The sequence below is a fragment of the Miniopterus natalensis genome, chromosome 9 (genome assembly GCF_054644295.1).
Source record: "Miniopterus natalensis isolate mMinNat1 chromosome 9, mMinNat1.hap1, whole genome shotgun sequence".
In the NCBI taxonomy this organism is placed as follows: domain Eukaryota; kingdom Metazoa; phylum Chordata; class Mammalia; order Chiroptera; family Miniopteridae; genus Miniopterus; species Miniopterus natalensis.
This window is the reverse complement of record NC_142089.1, coordinates 10,923,066-10,942,840: the sequence shown is the minus strand read 5'-3', so window position 1 is coordinate 10,942,840 and position 19,775 is coordinate 10,923,066. Positions and strand designations below refer to the sequence as shown.

The 19,775-nt window shown below is 48.5% G+C and overlaps 1 protein-coding gene across 1 annotated transcript; it reads left to right on the top strand.

The window, feature by feature from the left end:
- The first annotated feature begins 1,016 nt into the window (after positions 1–1,016).
- On the top strand, positions 1,017–18,273 carry PLA2G5 (phospholipase A2 group V). Its single transcript, XM_016214727.2, has 5 exons — positions 1,017–1,360; positions 13,691–13,737; positions 14,855–14,999; positions 17,254–17,360; positions 18,066–18,273. The coding sequence occupies exons 2-5, from the start codon at positions 13,701–13,703 to the stop codon at positions 18,188–18,190; spliced, it is 414 nt and encodes a 137-aa protein (XP_016070213.1). The 5' UTR covers positions 1,017–1,360; positions 13,691–13,700; the 3' UTR covers positions 18,191–18,273.
- Positions 18,274–19,775: the final 1,502 nt, after the last annotated feature.

The window sequence follows — 19,775 nt, the reverse complement described above, 5'->3', positions numbered from 1 at the left end:
AGAGGCTTTGGGTTAAGTATATGTGGCCTTGGGAATCAAACCGATCAGGTTCAACTCAGAGCTTTGCCCCTTGCCAGCTGTGATGTGGCCGAGCCATTTCTTTTCCTTTGAGCCTCAGTGTCCTCACCTAAACTGCATGTGAGAACAGTCCCTACTTTGCAGAGTCCCCTAACCAAAGGGTGAAACGGAATAAGCATGCAAAGAATTTACCATTGTATCTGTGCTCAGTAAGGATTAACTGTTTCTATTGGTCATTCAACAAACTTTTTTCTTCCTGAGATTGTGTGTTTGGGAAACTGAAAGGGCTTGCTTGAGGCTTCTTCTAGGAATGCCTTGGGGAGCAGGGTGATATAGAAGGTGAGGCTGGAGAGGGGGGCCAGATGATGAGGGTCCATGTGCCTGTGGGGCAGACAGGTGCCTCTGACTTTGGCAGCATGGGGTATGTGCGGCCACAGAGAAGACTGACTCAGAAACAGAGAGGAAGCTGTTACAGGCAGTTAGACAGACATGAGCAGAGCAAGGACGGTGGGCCAGGTACAGAAACTCACCAGGGCTGAAAGCCCCGGATGCCTAGCAAGGGGCAAAACTGGAAAAACAAGAACCTCCCCGCCCCCCCTGGCCCCCCCAGGGTAACCTTTCCTTCCCCCAGCATATCACTGTTCATGCTGTTTAGACCCCCTGACCTTTTCCTTCCTAAAGATAACATCTAGGCCTCTGTTGTATTTCAGCTCCAGGCCCAGAAAAGCAGCAAAACCAGACAAGTGACGCCTCTGGCTGCCTCAGGACCAGCTGCATTGACTAATGACCCCTCCCTGGCACTGACCAATCATTGGAGACCACGACCCTGAAAGAGCACACCTGGAGAGCTGATGAATATTCCATCGACCCTCCCCTGAGACCGCCCCTGAGTCCCACCTGCCGGAAAGAGACACAAATACCCTCCACACAAGGGACCCAGGGTGTGCTCTCCCCCAGGGAAGAGCTCCTGGGCCGTTCCCTTCCCCTCTGTCTCCCTTCCCCCCTAAAAGACCCCACGAGACTTGCAACCAGGGGAGCGACGGGCAGAGGCAGCTTTTCCCGAGCTGACCCCCTGAACCTGTCGCTGTCCCCGCGCCTCTCTGACTTCCCAGTGAGCCAGGGCAGCCCCCCCTCGGCCCTCCCGTCGCTCCTTCCTTGCTGCACCGTCCCGAGTGTGTTTTGCTGTGGCCCGTGAATTCTTGCTTGCTTTGCTGCACTTTGTCTCTTGATTGAAATCTTTCCCTCAAGGAGACAAGAGCTGAAGTCTCGTCCTCTCGCCAGTAACGCACTGGGTGCCCTGACCTGGATGGTTCTTACTGTGGCTCCGGTCGCTTCATCACTGGTAAGCCAGCCGTCCTCGCCACCTAGGCTGGAAGGACATGCCTCTCTGTGTTCTCTCCCCTCCCTGAATCTTTTCCTCGGGTCCTGGGTTCCCCCCCCCATTGCTGCACTGTGCGGGGTGAGCATTTAAACGCGGTTAGGGAGCTCACAGCCAGACGACTCCAGTGACAGGATGAGAGGGTCCTGGGCCGGGGAAGTTCGCACTGGGCACCCCGCCGACTGCAAGACACAGCCCGCGCCGGGGACACTGTGGAAGCCCTCCCCCGGCCTTTCCCTGTCCTTTACTAGTTCCAGTGGAGAGAGGCTTCCTTGCCCTTGGCTGGAAGGATGTTCTTTCCTCTTTGTTCCTTGTGTCTGGAGTTAAAGTCAGGCTGCCTTTGAACTTTTTTTGAAACCCTCAAGGTGGAGCTAAAGATTAAGGGTTGAGAAGAACCTAGTCTATAGCCAAGGGTCACGATAACTAAGGACAGGAGAGAAGGGATGTCTGGTGTTTAACTTTGCCTTTCCACTTGGCAGTGCTTTCCGAGGGTCTGAACAAAACCTTTTACCACATGAGTGAAAGCTGAACTTGTTCAGTTCCGAGGGCGGGCCCATCCACCCTCCAGCCTGGGTCTCGGGTGTTCTTGGGCCGCGGAGAATCTCTGTGGAGGTTTCAGAGGGTGTGTCTCATGATGTGCGGGAGCCCCATAGGGAATCCAGCTCGACTGTAATTAATTATTTGACTCATCCGGGGAGCACCCATCAAGGCTGGTTACCCAGCGCTCTGACTCCACGAGGCTGTTAGAAGCTGGGGGGAGAAGCCAAGGCCCACAAGAGGGTTTGAGACGACTCGGGAGATAAAAGCTCCTCGGAGCTCAACCCCCAAACAGCACACTTTCAACCCATTACACCACATCCCTAGAAATTTGTGCGGACCCTACAAATCTCAAAACAAAACTAAAATCAACATGGGAGATTGTGCCTCTAAGGCTGCAAACTCCCAGCCGCCAGCCCCATTAATACTTCTTACAATTAACAGAAAGCCTTTACTTGCCAATACTTACAGAAATGGGAAAACTTAACTAGAAGTGATATCACCTGAAGGTGGTCCAAATGTAGCGCTTTTGATGCCTAATTAATTTTTGCACCAAATCAGAAAAACCCAGCTCTAAAATGAAAACTCAATGAATGGGAAGCTTATCTTGATTGGAAATTCAAGGCTTCTAGGAGAGGCGCAGGTAAACTGTACCCAGGATAGAAGAACCAGAAAGATCGGTCTTACGTGAGAGGGGAAACGGATTGTACACATTCCCTTATACTAGAATAGGAATTAAGGGTTCTGCCTAAAGATTTCTCTGACTTTCTCCGGGGCCCTGATGGGTTTGCAAAGGAATTTAATTGAACTGTTAGAGAACATGGCCCTGGCTTTTCTAACGATTCCGATTCTGATTTCTGGGAGCCAAACAACAGAATTACTAAATAGAGTCTGCTGGGAAACTCCTGTAGAAGTCTGTTTTTCTTGTAGAGAGCCAGGTCGCCTAAAGAAGGGTTCTAGGAAACTGAACTGGGACAAAAGAGAGCCCCCGGGCGGAAGGTGGCAAAACTTTCTGCACACTGTTCGTCATCTCCAATGGGTTTGCCACTTTTTCTGGGAATTTCAGAAACGACTGGAAGGACAAGAGGTCAGGTCCTTGTCCCTGACGTCAGGGGCTGCCCTGCTAGGCCTCCTTATGCGTCACGGGAAATGGGAAAGATAAGAGACGAACTGGCAAGTTCAGTTGCTCAAGACTAGCGTGTGCACCCAAACCCAGCAACGAGGGGCTGGAGAGGAAGGAGATCCCATCGGTGAGCTTAGGGACGTGGTGTCTCACACAAGACTGGGGGCGGGTTACGTGGTAAGGCTAGCTGAGTCCAGAAATCGGGGTACGAAACAGGGGACAGTCTCCTTTGAACCCACTGTAGGGGGGCGGGATGCCTGTTTCTCCCCTACTCCCCTCTATTCTCTTCCAGATGGGAAACCACCCTCTCTTCCCCAGGACTCTCCCCTAGAATGTATCCTCAAAAACTGGTCAAACTTGGACCCCCAAACTCTAAAGAAAAAGAGATGAGTCTTCTTTTACAGTACAGCATGGCCCCAGTACAAAGCGGGGACCCAGGAGGCCTGGCCGAAGGATGGAAGCCTTAATTAGAGCACCGTCCTCCAGCTAGATTTTTTCTGCTGTTATGAGGGCAAATGGGCTGAATTCCTGTACATCCAAGTCTTCATGGCCTTAAGGAACAACCCAGGCCTTCGTAAGACTTGCAGCAAGACCTGTTTTGCGGGTCCCAGGGGAATGGACAGAGGTCCCTGTACCCAAGTCTTCATGGCTCTTGGGGATGATCCTAAACTATGTATACCTGTAAACCGCATCTCTCTGTAATTGCTGCGGAGCCTGAAAGGAAAACACACCCAAATGAGAGAAGAAACGTTTCAAAAATGGGTGAATGAATTTATTTATCCACTGTTTGCCAACATTTGAGTGACAACCCAGTTCTTGAGATACCAAAAACCACAGTCCTTGTTTTACAAATAAAGTCTTTACAGGGCCAGAGGTATGGCTCCAGGAACAATTTGAAGCCTACCAAACCTCATCTGGACTAGCCTTTAAAATGCAACTTTCTAAGGGGTAATCCTTATTAAAAGGGGAAAAAAACCTTAGCCATTCAAGTGAATCAAATTAACTTATTTCAGCTGATAAACATTAATTGCTAGACAAAGCTGAAGTTCACCTACTTTTGGCCTTTTGTTATTAAAAAAACTAGAAAATAAATTTGGAACTATTAACACACGTCCTACACTTCATTAGGTATGTCTCTGAAAGGTATGAATGTGTTTGCTAGAAAAAGAGCCTATGTTTCTAGAAGTCATAAAATATACTTGCCAATCTAAACAAGACTAATTGCTTACTTTTAGCAGTTACTAAGATAAATTTTCTAAAAGTAAAGAATTCAAATTAAGTTGGAGGAAAACTATGGTTTAGTAATAGAAGATATAAAATATGATAATGCAGTTTTGAAGGACAAGAATCGAAATTGAGTTGTTATAAACTGGTTATTTCTGAACAGGTAAGAAGATTAAAACCCTCCCACCTTCTCCAGCCTTCTAAAACGTTATCAAACACAAATGAAAAAATCTTATGCCTTCTCTACAAAATTAGTGACTTGGATTATGTATATGGTCTTTATGTGATATGTGTTCGTCAGTGTATTATATGTGGTGTGTTTTCTGCCTCTGGGTAGCATAACCGGGGTGTAATATTTATTGGCCTGTAGAAATTAAATACTTATATAAATTAAACAGGATCCTGTGGTCTAGACAAAATATTTAATATTAACACCAGCTTAAGTTTGATTAACATCTTTTAAAGTTATTACCATATAATATATGTTAGTTTTACCCAGGTTTACAAAAAAATTTATGTTATAATCTGTTGGTTAAGTTTGTTTGACAACCTCCCCAAAGTTTAAATTTTAAAATACTTTTTTTAAACTGAGAAATGACTTTAAGTTATCCCAGTGGGCCCCTGGAATACCTTAAAGATTTGTTCTCTCTCCTCACAAAAGAAAACTTTTTGAGCTAATTAGGCCTATTTAATATGATTAAAATTACATCTGAAGCTTTGCCAAATAAAATAATAATAATAATAACTATATTCTATTTATATACATATATTTTTACTAAAATGGATGTTCTAAAATGTTCAGCCTGCTATAGGAAGGAACTTGCAAAGATTCAAAGCCAAATCAGACAGAATACTGTCAGGGGTAGCAGGTGTCCGGTCAGTGACACTAGGCAAGCCAAGAGTGATGGTTCCCTGTTGTGGGGGACATCAGGCAGTGACACTCCAGGTGTTTGTGATTAATACATTGAAAATTCATAAATTGTTTTCAATGCTCAATGCACACTTCCAATAAGCCATGCATGTTTTAAAATCTCACATATTATTTGTTCTTTCTATATTGAAATTGTGTGTTAAATCTAAACATATGGGTTTTATATTGTTCTTTTGTGTCGTTTCATAATATTTACCAAGAAATGGTTATCTTGGAAAGTTATATCTTACAAAAAAAGCACATTTCTTTATCAATTGCATTATAAACAAATCTATAACCATGTCATTTTAATTTTGTCATTTGCAGACAGTTATTGTTTTACTCTAATGCATTTGCAAATATGTTATATGTCTTTGGAAGGGTCATAAAAATAACTCTGACTTACTCTAAATTACAGATTTCTAAGCAAATAATATCTTTAAACTAGATAAAGATTCATAAAACTCTAAGAAATAACTGAATTCATGGAAATACTGGCAAATAATCAGGATAAGCAAAAATTGGTTATATGGGATTAAATGAACTGAAAATAATTATTATTCTTATAACTTTGTTCAAGATGTTGATGATTTTAAAATCTTTTTGTTTTCCAGATATAAGGAAACTTGTTTTTTCCCTAGAGTAACTTGGCAAATAATGCCCTCATAAACAAGATTGAAACACTTATCTTTCCCTCCCTACCTAATTCCTCCAGAATTTGGCAACTCTTAATAAATGAATATTATTTTCATGGCAATACGTTTCTTTGCATGAATTCAATAAGACCAGTTTCCAATTATGGTTTTATTAACCAAAACTTTGACTGGAATGGCATGTCTGAGAGAGGCATGCCTAGACTCTGGATGTTACTGGAAAGCCTTAAGAAATGAAGATTGACTTTAAAGCTAATAAAAACCCCTTGGAGAAAGGGCCTGGTAACTTGCTTGGTCAGTGGGTCAGTTGGCAGTCTTGCCAGGTAAGGAACGAAGGTTGCTTCCCCAAAAGATGGCAAGAAAAGAACCTCAGACATTTGGGGGACCTCAACAACTTGAGGAATCCACCCAAACCTATAGGTATTGCAGGCAAGGCCTAATGGCAACTGTGTGGCTTGGCTCCTGTGCTGAGGGGCAAATTAAAGCTCAATCTGAAAATTCCTTGTGAAATTCCAGCAAAGGAAATTTAAAAGAACTGTCTAATCAAGTACTATTCTTGTATTCATGGAAATAATCAGGTCAAATTGAAACTGGACTTAACATAGTAAATAAATTGGTCTTAATTTGGTTCTCTAATAAAAATAAGAATGATTTTAAGGGGGGAAACCATGTTTCAATAAAGTCCATTATACACAGTTATGAATATTGGACTCTAATTCAGCTAATTGTCTTCAAAGTTTTATTTTTCACCCATAGACTCAACTGAACTAGATCCTGAATTTTTCTAGTTTTCTTAAATAATTGGCTACAACTCTCCAAACTAATGTTTCATTTTTCTTTCATCCTTTGCCTTGAAACTATTAATAACGAAAACTTTATTGCTTTTACCAGACCATTTGTCATAATTCTTGCCCCAATAATACTGAGATCTGTAATACAGTCAGTCCCCACCAAGTTACAAGCCCTACTTGTAGTCAGGAAATTCCACCCCAGGCACCATCACAACCTCCTTTTGTGTCCAGGCTTCATCATCTCTCTGACAAAGAGCAAGGCTCCCTTGGCTCTGAAGGAAAACATCGCCCCCTTTCAGCAGGAAGCAGCTACAAAAGAGACCCTGCACCCCTATTCTCTGAAAGAATTCAGAGCCAAGATCCTTGAGGGGGGAATGTTATAGGCAGTTAGACAGACTTGAGCAGAGCAAATATGATGGGCCAGGTATAGAAATTCACCAGGGCAGAAAGCCCCAGACATCTAGCAAGGGGCAAAATTGGACAAACAAGAATTTTGCCCCCAGGGTAAACTTTCATCCCCTAGCAATAACTATACCTCAGCTTTCACGTCTCCATTTTGTCTATAAAGAAATCATATGTCACTTCGGTTCGATTTCTGGTGAAAATCCTAATCATCATGTCTCTATTGGATTTCAACCCCTTTCTGTAGTGGAAAGACCATGGACTTGGTCAGGCTTAAGATTCTGGGTTCACCTTTTACTAGCTGTGCGGCCTTGAGAAAACTAGTTAACATCTGGCCCTCAGTTTCTTCACAGAATGGGATCATAATGCCCCAAGATTTTGTGAGAATCAAAGATTACAAATGCTGAACTTGCCTTGAACTTGTGGCACAGTGTATGCTCATTGAGTCCTGAATCCCTTTTTCCTTCCTCCCTGAGCTATCAGCCTTATGATCCCCTCCAACAGGAAGCACCAGAGTAGACAGTATATGTGATAAGTTCTGTGATAAGACAAACTTCATGTGGAAGAAGCAATCAGGGAAAACTTCCTGGAGGAGGAAAACTCAATGTAGACTTCCTGTCTGTGACCCTTGGGCAATCCTGTTCTATGTGCAAGCCTCCTCGGGGTCATCAACTCATTTGATAAGGCCGGGGATGTTTCAGTAGCTTGGGTCCCAGGGCCAGAGATTGTCCAGGTATCTGTGGCTGCCCTCACTGGGGCTTTGGCCCTGGGATGAGCCTGCACGAGATAGACACAGCAAATACCAGAGAACAAGCATGTTTATGGGATGCTTAATTCATTCCACAGATATTTCTTGAGGACCTACCAGGGGTCAGAAGTTATTCCAGGTTCTGGGGTCAGAAATGAATGAGAAGATTCCTGCTCTCAACAATCTTCTACTCTGGTTGGGGTGTTTTAATTGAAACTGTGTGAATGACTGGATCTTTTCCCAGAGAGAGGGGAGTTGGGAGGGGCTGGATTGTGGGGGAGACAGTGAGTTTAGTTCTGGGGTTCTTGTGGGCCACTGAGCTGACTATCAGGTAAGTATTTGAATTTATTTAAACATATAATTAATATAACATTAAATTACAGTATAATTAATAAAATCTAAACACCTGCCTGATACTCAAATACCTGCCTGATATTTAAATTTGGTAATAATTCAAATTATATTAGAAGTGCAGACTGGGGCAGTGGGGTGAGCATGAAAGCTAGAGCGGGAGAGGTCATGCATTCACTTAGCAAACCTAGCTGAGCACCTGCTATGTGCCAAGTGCTGGGGGTACATTAATGAAGCAGACACAGCGCCTATCCTCAGAGAGCTCTGAGTTTAGTGAAAAGACATACAGCAATAATATTTATAATCGCTGTGACTCACTGAGCACCTGCTAGGTGCCAGGCCCTGCACCGAGCCCCTCAGCCTGCCTCATCTCATTGAATTATCAAAACTATAAAATGAAGCGGGTCTTACTATTGTCCTGCCTTACAGATGACGAAACTGAGACCTGAAGAGGTCAGGTGACAGAGGCGATCAGAAGTGACACCAGCTTTGAATACACTTCTGTCCGACCTGAAGCTCAGGCTCTTTGACCGACACTGTGCTCTCTCCATTCACACATGCGATCACTTGCTTACCCGGTGTTATTGCTGATTCACAGCTAGTGCCAGGCGCTGCTTGGCCAGCGAAAGCTCCTGGAATCCGCATGGAAACAGGACCCAAATCCCCGACCTCACATGAGCTCACCCCAGGAGAGATGAAGAAACGGGGGGCAAACACTCTTGAAAACACCAGCATTTGGGGGGCAGACAGAAATGGGAAATGAGCAGCAGGAGCGCAGACGGCGGGGTTAGACGGTCAGCGGACGGAGTGCCCGAGACACCGGGGGGGGGGGGGGGGGTGAAGCCAAGCTCGGGCAACACCGGGCTTTGGGGGGCCCTGAGAGCTGGCTCAGGGACGCAGCCGGAGCCAGGCAGCAAAGGCTTCAGGGGCGAGCGGGCCACGAGCCAGTGGAGGCTTCTCTGTCCAGAAACTGGGCGCTCAGGGGAAACAGCAAGCTGGAGCGAGGTCAGCAGAGGTAAGGGATGTTTTCCCCTTTTGTTGGCTCCCTTTTGTTTGGTTTAGGAAGGCGAGGCCTGTGAGTGCCCGCAGGCGGAGGAGGAAACTGGTGACTTAAGAGAAATAAAAAGGCAGAATAGAGGAGCTTTGCCCACAGCTGTTATGCCCCTGGACTTGTATTTATTTACTCGATGCCTTTGCTGCCAGTTTCCCCCCACCAGCCGGGCGCCTGGTGGGGGCTGGGTGTCTCTTGTTCACACTGGGTCCCCAGCAGTGCCTGGCATGCAGCAGAGCAGACGGTCAGTGGGTACTTTTTGTATTAAATTGGATTCACGGGGTTCCGTGGGGTGCCTGTGGGCAGGTCCCAGGAAGAAATGGGTTCGCGAGGGCCTGAAGGAGGGGATTTTTGGACAGGAGGATGGGTGCACCCGCGTCTTCTCAGAAAAGTGTGTGTATGTGGGGTCGGGATGGGCACGCGGGGATTAACAGAAGAGGAGAATGGACTCATAGCAGCTCCCCGTGTCCTTGTGACAACACACTTGGAGGTTATTTATTTGTTAGCGTTATTTTGCCACTATTCTGTTACAAATGCATGAAATCACTCAGTCCTAATAACTGTCTGAGGCAAGAGACCTAAAATCGGCCCTGAGGTGAAACAGCTTGGAGTGGGGAAGCCAGGATTTGAACCCGGGACTTGGAGCTGTGACATTAGCCCAGAAGAGTCCGTGCTGCTAACCCCTGCGCCGCACACCTCCCCCCTTGGCCTTATTTCCTACAGTGCGTTCCTCTCCACGAACCTCTCGGGCCACTGGGAGTCATTATTCCGCTATGTCGCAGGAGCAAACAGAGAAGTGTGGTGACTGGCCTGGGGTCACACAGCTTTGGAGTGGGGGGCCTCCAGCTTGCATTTCTCCAGCTGCAAGGCGGTGGTTTCTCCTTCTCAGAGGGAGGAAACATGGCAGTTTGGTAGGGAGTCAGGTGCAAAAAAGAGGTGGCCGCTGCGCTTGGGAGCATGTTACTGCGACTCCATAGCGGGGCTCTCACAAGTTCCCGAACAGGACAGACAGTCGGGGTTGGCAGATGGGGAGCAACTGGAAGAGAAGGGGCAGAGCCTGGAGGGGGTGCCACCTGGCTGTCCTGGCTGTCCCTGGATGAAGGAGACAAAATGAAATTCGAGCAGGAACGTGGGCTGGAGGCCTAGACAGAGCCCCGGTGTGGCCGGGGGCGAGGGCGGTGACGCCCAGAGGGGTGATTCCAGATCTCCAGGCCTTGATGGAGAAGAGCCCGGGACCGCGGGTGGCCCAAGCCAGACGGAACTCAATATCCCTCCTGAAAGCTACTCAGGCCCCCTGATGTAGCTGCATCTGAACACAGAGAGGGAAAAATCCCCCAGAGGCCTTGGGGGGAGAGTAAGGCTTCCTCCGTGAGTTTCCAGTTATCCTGGAGCTGGCAAGGGTGTGGGAGGCGGGCAGCGAGGCCCTTAAAACCAGGCGCGCCCAACCTCTGCCTCTTTTCCAGGCCTGGCAATGAAGACAGAGAGAAGGTCTCACTGGTGAGGAATTTCATTTGGGGGGCTGCCTTACCTGAGGGTGCAGAGGTTGGGCACAAAGAGGGGCTGTGAGAGGGACTCCGGGCCCTCCACTGCTTCCCCCACGGGCTGCAAGGAGGTCTCAGATGTGCCTTCCGACAGGGCTGGTGCTGTCCCTCCTTTCCTGCTGAAGGACGTGAACTGAGGGGGTCCTGGGAGCTCGGGGGACTGCTGCATGTGGATTTGTCTATCGGGGCCTGTCTATCAGTGACCCGGCCACTCCCCAGCCCCACATTTCCGTGCTCTGTCAGGCTGTCTGTCTCCACTCTCTCCACCTCTCATTACGGCAGCCACTGTTCCACTCCAAAATTATCTCCTGGCTGCATGCATTCCCCTCTGTGGTTACTTGATAAAAATAGCCACCCCCACATCCTTCTCCTGGGGCCACGGATGGTCTCTTTTCCCTGCCCCACAAGGGTAGCTGCTTTAGTGCCTCTGCCACCTTCTCTGTGCAATTTGCTCTCTTCTAAGCCCCTTTGCACGGGGCCTGTGCTCACACCCACAGCTCATGCCCCAGGTATTCTAAAACGCACTGGGATTTTGGTCTTATTCAGGTATGATGAGGCCAACATGTCAGGAGATGCACCATTTAAAAGAGAGTTTGCTGTTCACAGTTTCCAAGAGAAGGGAACATGCCACAGCATGCAGGGCCACTGGGGGAAGCACCAGGGTGGGCCAGGAGGCAAAAGAAATGAGTGAAAGCATAGTCCAGAGCCTTAATTGTGTTCTCCACGGGAAAGGAAAGTTCACGACTGAGTAACTTGAAAAATTTCAATGGAATCCAGGCTACATGGGGTGGCACCTGGTGGTCTGTCCCTGGCCCTCGGGTGATTTAGGGCAGAAGAAATATTGGCTGGGAGCATGAGTGTTAAATAAAGGTGGCTGGGCCAGGGGGCTTAGGACTGGTTGGCTTGCCTGTGAAAGGTGTGTTCACAGAGCCGTCTTTGGCTATCTCTAGGAATTAGCTAGTCCTAGGAGAGGCTCTCTCTTCCCAGCCCAGCAAGGACGCCAAGATGTCAAAGCATTATAAGATGTGGAAGGGGAACAACGTGGTTACTGCACGGGGGCTGCTCAGAGGCAGGGCAGTCCAGTCAGTCAAAGGACTTGAGGCCCATCCCTGGCCTGAATCCTCAGACAACTCACTTCCCCTTCCTGAGCATCGATTTCCTTGTCTGTAAAAATCAACATGTATTATTTCATTCAGTAAAGGACTGTTGAAGGGACAGACACTGTGCCAGCAGGTCTAACAATTCTCACCTGCCAGGGTCCTTGGTGGGTTTAAAGAGACAGTGGACAGTGCCTGGCACATTGTAGGTGCCCAGCACATGGTAGTTGGCATCTTCCTCTTGTCACAGCTCTAGGGAGCAGCTGTGAAAGAAGATTGGTGTGGAAGGGTAGGGTCTAGGGTCATTACCTTGGCTAATCAGAGCCCTCAGAGCAGAGGCCATGGGTGGATACACCCTCAGGAATGTCCTTGGAATTCAGAGGAGCTGCTGGGCAAAGGATGGCATGGAGAGGACATTCCAGTAGCCAGGAGCCCTGGGGAATTGGGGGTTGTGTGTTTGGAGCCTGGCCTTGGCGGGGAGGGGGCAGAGGCTGAGGGCACAGCACTGGCAGAAATGACCACTGAACTCAGGGATCAGAGATAGCAGGGCACCGAAGGGGAAATCCCAGCAGACCATTGGCCAACTGAGCAGCTGCGGATGAACAAGGACTTTGGGATCCAGAGAGGGAAGGGAAGCAGGCAGCCGCTGGTAAAGGAGCCTCTGAGAGGCCAAGTTAGAATCAGGCAGTGGCCCAAGACACATTTCCTCTGCCTCTGGGTGTGACTTTTTTGGACTCTAGGCCAGAGATTTATGTGTCTGCTTGGGAGGGAAGCTGGGGCCTCTGGGCTCCAAGGCTCAAAGGAGAGCTCCTCCCTCCGGGGAGCGAGGTGCGTGGTGCCTTGAGGCGCACACTGCCTCCACTTCTTACTAAATGTGTGACCTCTGGCAAGTTCCTTGAGCTCTCTGAGCCTGCACTTCTCCACTGGCAAAATGACAACAGTGATACCCACCCTTCAGAGCTCTCATGAGCGCCCAGGGTGAACTTATTGCAGGCATAATGCCTGGGACCCATGAAAATGTTTCTGTTTTCAATTATTTTAACATTGAAGAAAAAAGGAATATAATAAGAATAATGAATCCAGCATGGATTGCATTTGTTTTTATACCAATGCAGTTGTAAAATCTAATTTATTAGAATTTCCTTTTGGAGGAACGGGACTATGAAGGCAAAAGTGCTTGGGACCCGCAAAAGCCCTAAAGAGGCCCTGAGAGCCACATCGCATAAGCGCTCTGCTTCATTCCTGAGCCCCTGCTCCCGGCAGCCGCTGCCCTCGGTGCCAGGAGAGGGGGGTGAACCCTCCCAGCCTCTGCCCTCAGCCCGGGCAAAGAAGACGCCCTTGAACAGGCCCTCCGCACCGTGAGATCAGAGGAAGACAAAACTGAAAAGCATCAGCTTCCCTTGCCCTCCCCGCCCTGCCCCAGCCTCGCCCCTTGTCCAGGATACTTTTCTCCCTGCCAGGTCCTTTCATCCCTCCTCAAGGGCCCTGTCCCTGTGTGTCAATTCCTGCCCCCACTGTGCCGTCAAATCTCCATCCATGTATGAATCTCACCCATTCCTCTGGTTACTTTTAGCCATTTTTTTGCAGAAGGGGCAACTGTGTCGGGGACATTTGTGGCCAGGCGCATTTGTGGCGGGACAGTTCTCTCCCGTCTCTCCTGGGGACAATACCCCGCGGATGCCCCTCTGCCCCCAGGGACCCCTTGGGTCAACTCCTTGAGGTATTTGCCTCATCCTTCCTCACTGGGCTGCCTATTTATTGAACAATGTGAGAGGACGGGGCTTGGTGGGAAGCCGGGGCCGGGTTCGAATGGGCTGTGAGGACATCTCCTGGAAAGTGTGTCACGGGATGTGTTTTCTTTTCCAGAACCTTGGAGATGAAGGGGCTCCTCACACTGGCTTGGTTCCTGGCTTGTAAGTGCTGGCCCCATGACCTTTGAACTTGTGACCTTCTACCCTCTAAGAACAATAGGGTCATGGCACGGAGACGAGTCTTTGAGGTCATAGAGACTTAAGTTTGAATCTGGACTCTGCATTTACTGTGTAAACGTGGGCAAAACTCTGCCTCTCCCAGCCTCTGCCTTCTCATTCATGACGCAGGGTAACAGTCGGCCAGCAGGGCTGTGGCGGGGTTCCCGGGGGTGGTTAGTAAACATGCTGTACGGAGACTGTGTGGCTTGTAAGTACAGGAGGCAGATTTTTTGTTTGTTTGATGCAAAACAAAATAAAGCCAAAGCAAAACCAAAATGAAAAACAAGCACCTTATAGGGATATTCCATCCCAGGATTCCTGGTCATTCTCCGCTCAGGCCTGTCCAGGTTTTCTGTGCAGCCCACTGGGGGGGTCGCTGCACAGCATGGGGTTTGGGGTCTGTCTTGAGCCCTCCCCTGCAGCTCCTGACTGGCTGTCCTGCTCTTTGATGCCTCCAGATCCCTGGAGACCGACTCCAGCAGGAGCAGGAGGCCTGGAGCCTCTACCTCCGCAAAAACCACCTTTCCCCTCTAGGCCTCAGTGTCTCCATCTGCACGAGGAGGGAGCTGGCTTCAATGGGCTCTCAGGGGCCCACCCTGCCCGAAGGTTCTTATGTTCTAACTGGTGTTAGTAGGGAGGCGGGAGGGGCGTATTGTCAGGAGATACAGGAAGGGCCTGTCTGCCCACTTCGTACAGATACATTAGTAATCACACCTACTGTTTCTCTGTCACTTAGCACGGATCTGCCACTGTGCTCGAAATGTACACCCTTTACCTTATTTTAACCCTCCAAGAGGTAGGAGTGCATTTTAGGAAGCCGAGGACAGCGAGGCCCTGAGAGATCAGCGGCCTGCGCAATGCCACGCCGTGAGGCAGCGGCCGCGCTGTGACCTGGACCCAGGCTTGCACTCCCCAGACTTGGGACTGCTTCTCTCTGCCGCCTGCCCTCACCTTCCTTGCCCCTCCCCTTGCCCACGAACGCAGGGGATAGCAAAGAGACGCCCGGCCCCTCCAAGCCCCGGTGGGAGAAAGCATGCTGGGAGAGCGGGCTGTCTTTCAGGTGTGCCTGCTGTGCCAGGGGGCTTGCTGGAGCTGAAGTCAATGATTGAGAAGGTGACGGGAAAGAGCGCCGTGATCAGCTACGGCTTCTACGGCTGTTACTGTGGCTGGGGCGGTCGAGGGACTCCCAAGGATGCTACCGATTGGTGAGCTGATTATCACAACTGCCCTTTGCGCTCTGGGCTCTGTGCCCACACTGTCTCCTCCAATTCCATGTTGTTTCCGGAAGGTGAATATTAAAGCACCATTTTATAGATAAGAAAACTGAGTCTTGGGGAAGTTAACTGACTTGCCCAAGATACATCTAGTAACTCCCCCCAATCTCAGTGGCCTGATGTATCAGGCGGTCTATTGTTATACAACAAATCATCCTAAAATGTAGTGGCTTGAAGTGACAATGACCATTTGTTTTGCTAAGAATCTGCCATTTGGGCAGGGTTTGGTGGGATGGCTTGTCTCTGCCCCACCTGGGTTCAGCTTGGGCACCTGGAATGAGGCTGGTGAGCCACTTTCCAGATGGCGCACTCTGATAGCTGGCATGTGGACATTGTCTGCTGGCTGGGAGCTCAGATGAGGCTGGGGGCTGGGGGTGGGGGCTGGAGGCCACAGTTCCTCTCACCCAGGCCTCTCCAAGATTGTTTGGACTTCCTCACAGCACGGTGACTCTGGGGTTCCAAGAGTGCATTTCCCAAGACTGCAAGGCAAAAAAGTATAGCGTTTTTATGATTAAGCCTCAGAGAGTTCACTCTGGTCCTTCCAGCACACTCCTGGTTGAGGTAGTAACAATGGCCTTAAGGGGGAGGGGACTTAGTTTTCACATCTTGATTAGGAAGTGTCAATGTTCTTTGGAAAATGCCACCTGCTGGGTTAACAATTCTGAGACCGCTAGACACGTATGATGGAATGGGGCAATTAAGCGAATGGATGGCAGATGGCTGGAGCCAAGTTTCTCGCTGCTGGAGTGGGAGTTTACAGGCAAGCAAGGGAAGGAAGCTAGAATGATCTATGTGGTGGTGGATGAGAGTTGGAGATGTCAGTATGAACTCCCGTTTAACTTAATATAGATTCAGGTGGTTACATATAGAAGCATGTACACATATGTGTATATACACAGGGTTAACATAGACACATATATATACTCTTTTACTCTGTCAGCTGAGAGGACCAAAAAGAACCCCTCAGTAGCCATAAGCACTACCTAGTGCCCAGATCTGTTTTTTAATACCATTGTCCCAGGAACCAAGGGTCCTTGGAGGAACGGCTGCTGCGAGGACTAGGGCAGGAAATATACAAAATGAGCCTGGAGCTTCTTAAAATGCAGAAAGTAAGAAAGTGCTCAAACAAAACAAACCCCATTGACAGAGATATGTCAAAGAGCACAGGAACCAACTGAAAGAGCTCCCAGTAGCCAAAGCTGGAACAATTTGAGCAAAAACATAAACACATAACATGAGAAAAACATCAGAGAAATCCCAATAGCAGGGCATTCTGCACGATAACTGACCAGTACTCCTCAAAACTGTCAAGGTCATCAAAAACAAAGGATGTGTGAGAAACTGCCATGGCCAAGAGGAGCCTAAAGAGACGTGATGACTCAATGTCATGTGGAGTCCTGGGTGGGATCCTGGAACAGAAAAGAGGACATTATGTAAAAACTAAGGAGAGTTGAATAAGCTATGAACTTTTTCTGTTTTTAAACATATCTTTATTGATTTCAGAGAGAGGAAGGGAGAGGGATAGAGAGATAGAAACATCAATGATGAGAGAGTCATTGATCGGCTGCCTCCGAATGGGGATCAAGCCCGCAATCTGGGCATGTGCCCTGACCGGGAATCGAACCTCGATCGCCTGGATCCTAGGTCGATGCTCAACTGCTGAGCCACACCCGGCCAGGCCAAAAGAAAATTTTAATGCAACCTGCTACACCTAACATACTGGAAATTTGTTTTTTGATCTTATAACAGTTTAATCAAACATGTTGATTCTGGAACCCAGGTTCCTTCCATCTTGTGGCTCTGCCATTCCCTATGGCCTCAGAGTCCTTGGCTAGATCATCTTTATCCACCTTTATCCAGGTGGAGAAGGAGAGAAAGCAGAGGATACTGTGTAAGGTTTCTATGGGTAGGTCTGAAAGTGGTGTACTTCGCTTCTGCCCACATTTCCCTGGTTGGAACCTAGTCATGTGAGCACATGTACCTGCAAAGGAGGCTGGGAAATGTAGTCTCACCATGAACTTAGGAGGAAAAAGCAGGTCAGTGAGCTGCTAGCCAATGGCAAGCAGCCCTAGAGGAAGGGCATATTATTATTAGAGTCTTTCTTTCCCAGACCACACCTACAGTGTGGCCTCTGCTTAAGTGGCACGCCCCTTCCAATCAGGATCTAAGTGTCTTGCATTGACAGGTGTTGTCAGGTGCATGACCACTGCTATGGGCTGCTGGAGGAGAAAAGCTGCAGCATCCGGACACAGTCATACAAATACAGATTCTCACGGGGCCTGGTCGCCTGCGGTAAGGCTGCGACTTCCCATTCAGGCCACTGCAAGAGCCTGGGTCTGTGCTGGCTCTGAGTTCAGCTGTCCCTAGAAGTCAGCCAGACTATATCTTGGGGGACAGAGCTGGGGGCAAGAGAGGCAGGCATATTGCAGCTATATGCAACCTCCTAGAGTGAGCATTCAGTAGGTACCAAATGCTTTGCATACTTCCTTTTACTTGCTCCCTGAAAATACCCTGTGAGTAGGTTTAGTCTCCCCATTTTACAGATGAGGAAACTGAAACTCAAAGGCTTGCCAATAAACACAGCTAGAGCTGGAATTCAAGTTCAGGTCCCTCTGAGTTCAAAGCTAAGTCTGGGTATGGTGTCTCTATGAGAAGGGGGGTTCCTCCAGAGCAGGAGCTGTCTCCACCATCAGACTGGGAACTCCCAAGGGGAGGGAATGTGTGTCCTCCATCAGACTGGGAGCTCCCTGAGGACAGGAGTTCTGCCACCCTGGGCTGAACCCTCACCCCGTGCAGCAGTTGGGCCTCTGCCATCAGATTATGCATTCCCCCAGCGTAGACGCTGTGCCTCCCTCATCAGACTGAGCGCCCATCAGAGCAGAAACGGACCGGGAGTGCTCGGCCTAGAAGCGAGTCCTAGCTGCAGCAAGCCTGGGCGGCAGTGCCTGGAGAGCGTGCCTTCCCCTCCTCATTCTGCATTTGGCGTCCTGTTTGCAGAGCTTGGGCCCTTCTGCCAGGTGAAGCTCTGCTCCTGTGACCGGAAGTTCGTCTACTGCCTGAAGAGAAACCTAAGGAGCTACAACCCTATTTACCAATTCTTTCCCAACATCTTCTGCACCTAGTGACCTCAATGAGCTCCCCCAGACCATGACTTTTGCCCCCTTCTACTGCACAGGGCTCACCCACTCTGCTGGGTTCCTGAGGGAGGCTCTTTCTTGATGGTCCCCTTGATGGTTCTTTCTTGATGGTCCCCTGGGCTTGGGGGAGCCCCACGGCTGCCCTTCACCCTCCAGAGAATCCCCAGAGAGGGATTCTGGTCACAGGACTTGACAAGGTCAAGGTCCCTGGCCTCCACTTGTGAGGTCAGTCCTTTTGGTGCCCAGAGATCCCGCCTAAGGCCAGGCCAGCCGTCCTCACCTCTGAAGACAGTGCCCCTTCTCCGGAAGGCAGGCTTTCCTGGGACGCATTTCCTTTTCGGTTCCTGCCACCCTCTAGAGAATTTTACTCAAGGAGAAACAAAATTGACTCCATAAATCTGACATGTTGATATTAAATAAAATTTTTCCTCAAGACTAATAAAAACCATCAGGCCTTTTTCTGTGCTCTGGAGGATTGCCTGTGCCTCTGTCTCTGCCACTGAGCCACTAAACCCAAAGATAACCACACTCCCTCAGAGACAGAAGGTGCGGATTAGTAAACGGGGGGTTTTCTGAGATGAGTGTCAAGCCTTGTTTGGGGCTCATCTCCTTAAACCTTGGGGGTCCTCTGGAGCCAAGCATTGGGTCTCATTTTTCCTTGAGGGGGTGGGGAGAAGGTGATGGACAATTATGCCAGCTCGGGCTTCCAGGCCAGAGAGGGCCACGTCCAAATCCAGCTTGGCTTCTCCAGCTAGGCGAGCCCACCCCTTTCTGAACCATCTCTGACATTGTCTTTTTTTTATATATATGTTTTTATTGTGTATTTTTTATCTTTTCTTCTTTAAGAGAGAGAAGAAGGGAGAGAGAGAGAAAAAACTGATGTGAGAGAGAAACATCAGTCGGCTGCCTCTGGCACACACCCGACCAGGGACCGAGCTGCAACGGGCACGTACCCTGACCCGAAATCGAACCGGTGACCTTGCGGTGCATGGGAAAATGCTCAGCCAACTGATCCACACCAGCCAGGGCTCTGACTTTGTCTTTTTAAAAAAGAAACTGTAATGTTTCTTGCAGTGTAAATTGGGAAACCCGAAACCACCCTGATGCTGACGCAGGGATGCTGAGGTTCTGGGATTTCACAGAGCAGAACATTTTTTTAAATAGGGTTCAGCTATGGGGTTTATTTTTACCAAGTAAGGTAAAAATAAAAACCCCAGCTCATCTAGTAATGCATGAAAGAATATCAAGACAGCAGGAAGAAAGGATATATTTTAAAACAAAGGAGAGTCCTGCCCAAGGAAAGACCTTTGGCTTCCTTCCACCGACAAACCCCAAAATAACCACATGATAAATGGGATCTATATTTAAAAACCTCCAGTGTTAAACATTTTCAAAATAAAATTTGATCTTTTGATTACCCTGAATGTGCTGGTGTTTCAGAAAAGTTTGATGTGGACCCGTGCCTATATTTGACAATGTAACACAGCATGGGGCTCAGATGTCCAATGTACTCATAAAATTTTTTTGATCAGAGCCATTTCCCAAATCCATTTTTAAATAGGTATGTGGA

Coding starts and splice junctions, on each gene's coding strand:
- PLA2G5 (XM_016214727.2), top strand. CDS start 13,701: ATGAAGGGGCTCCTCACACTGGCTTGGTTCCTGGCTT. Junction 15,000..17,253: donor CCCAAGGATGCTACCGATTG/GTGAGCTGATTA, acceptor TTGCATTGACAG/GTGTTGTCAGGTGCATGACC. Junction 17,361..18,065: donor ACGGGGCCTGGTCGCCTGCG/GTAAGGCTGCGA, acceptor TCCTGTTTGCAG/AGCTTGGGCCCTTCTGCCAG.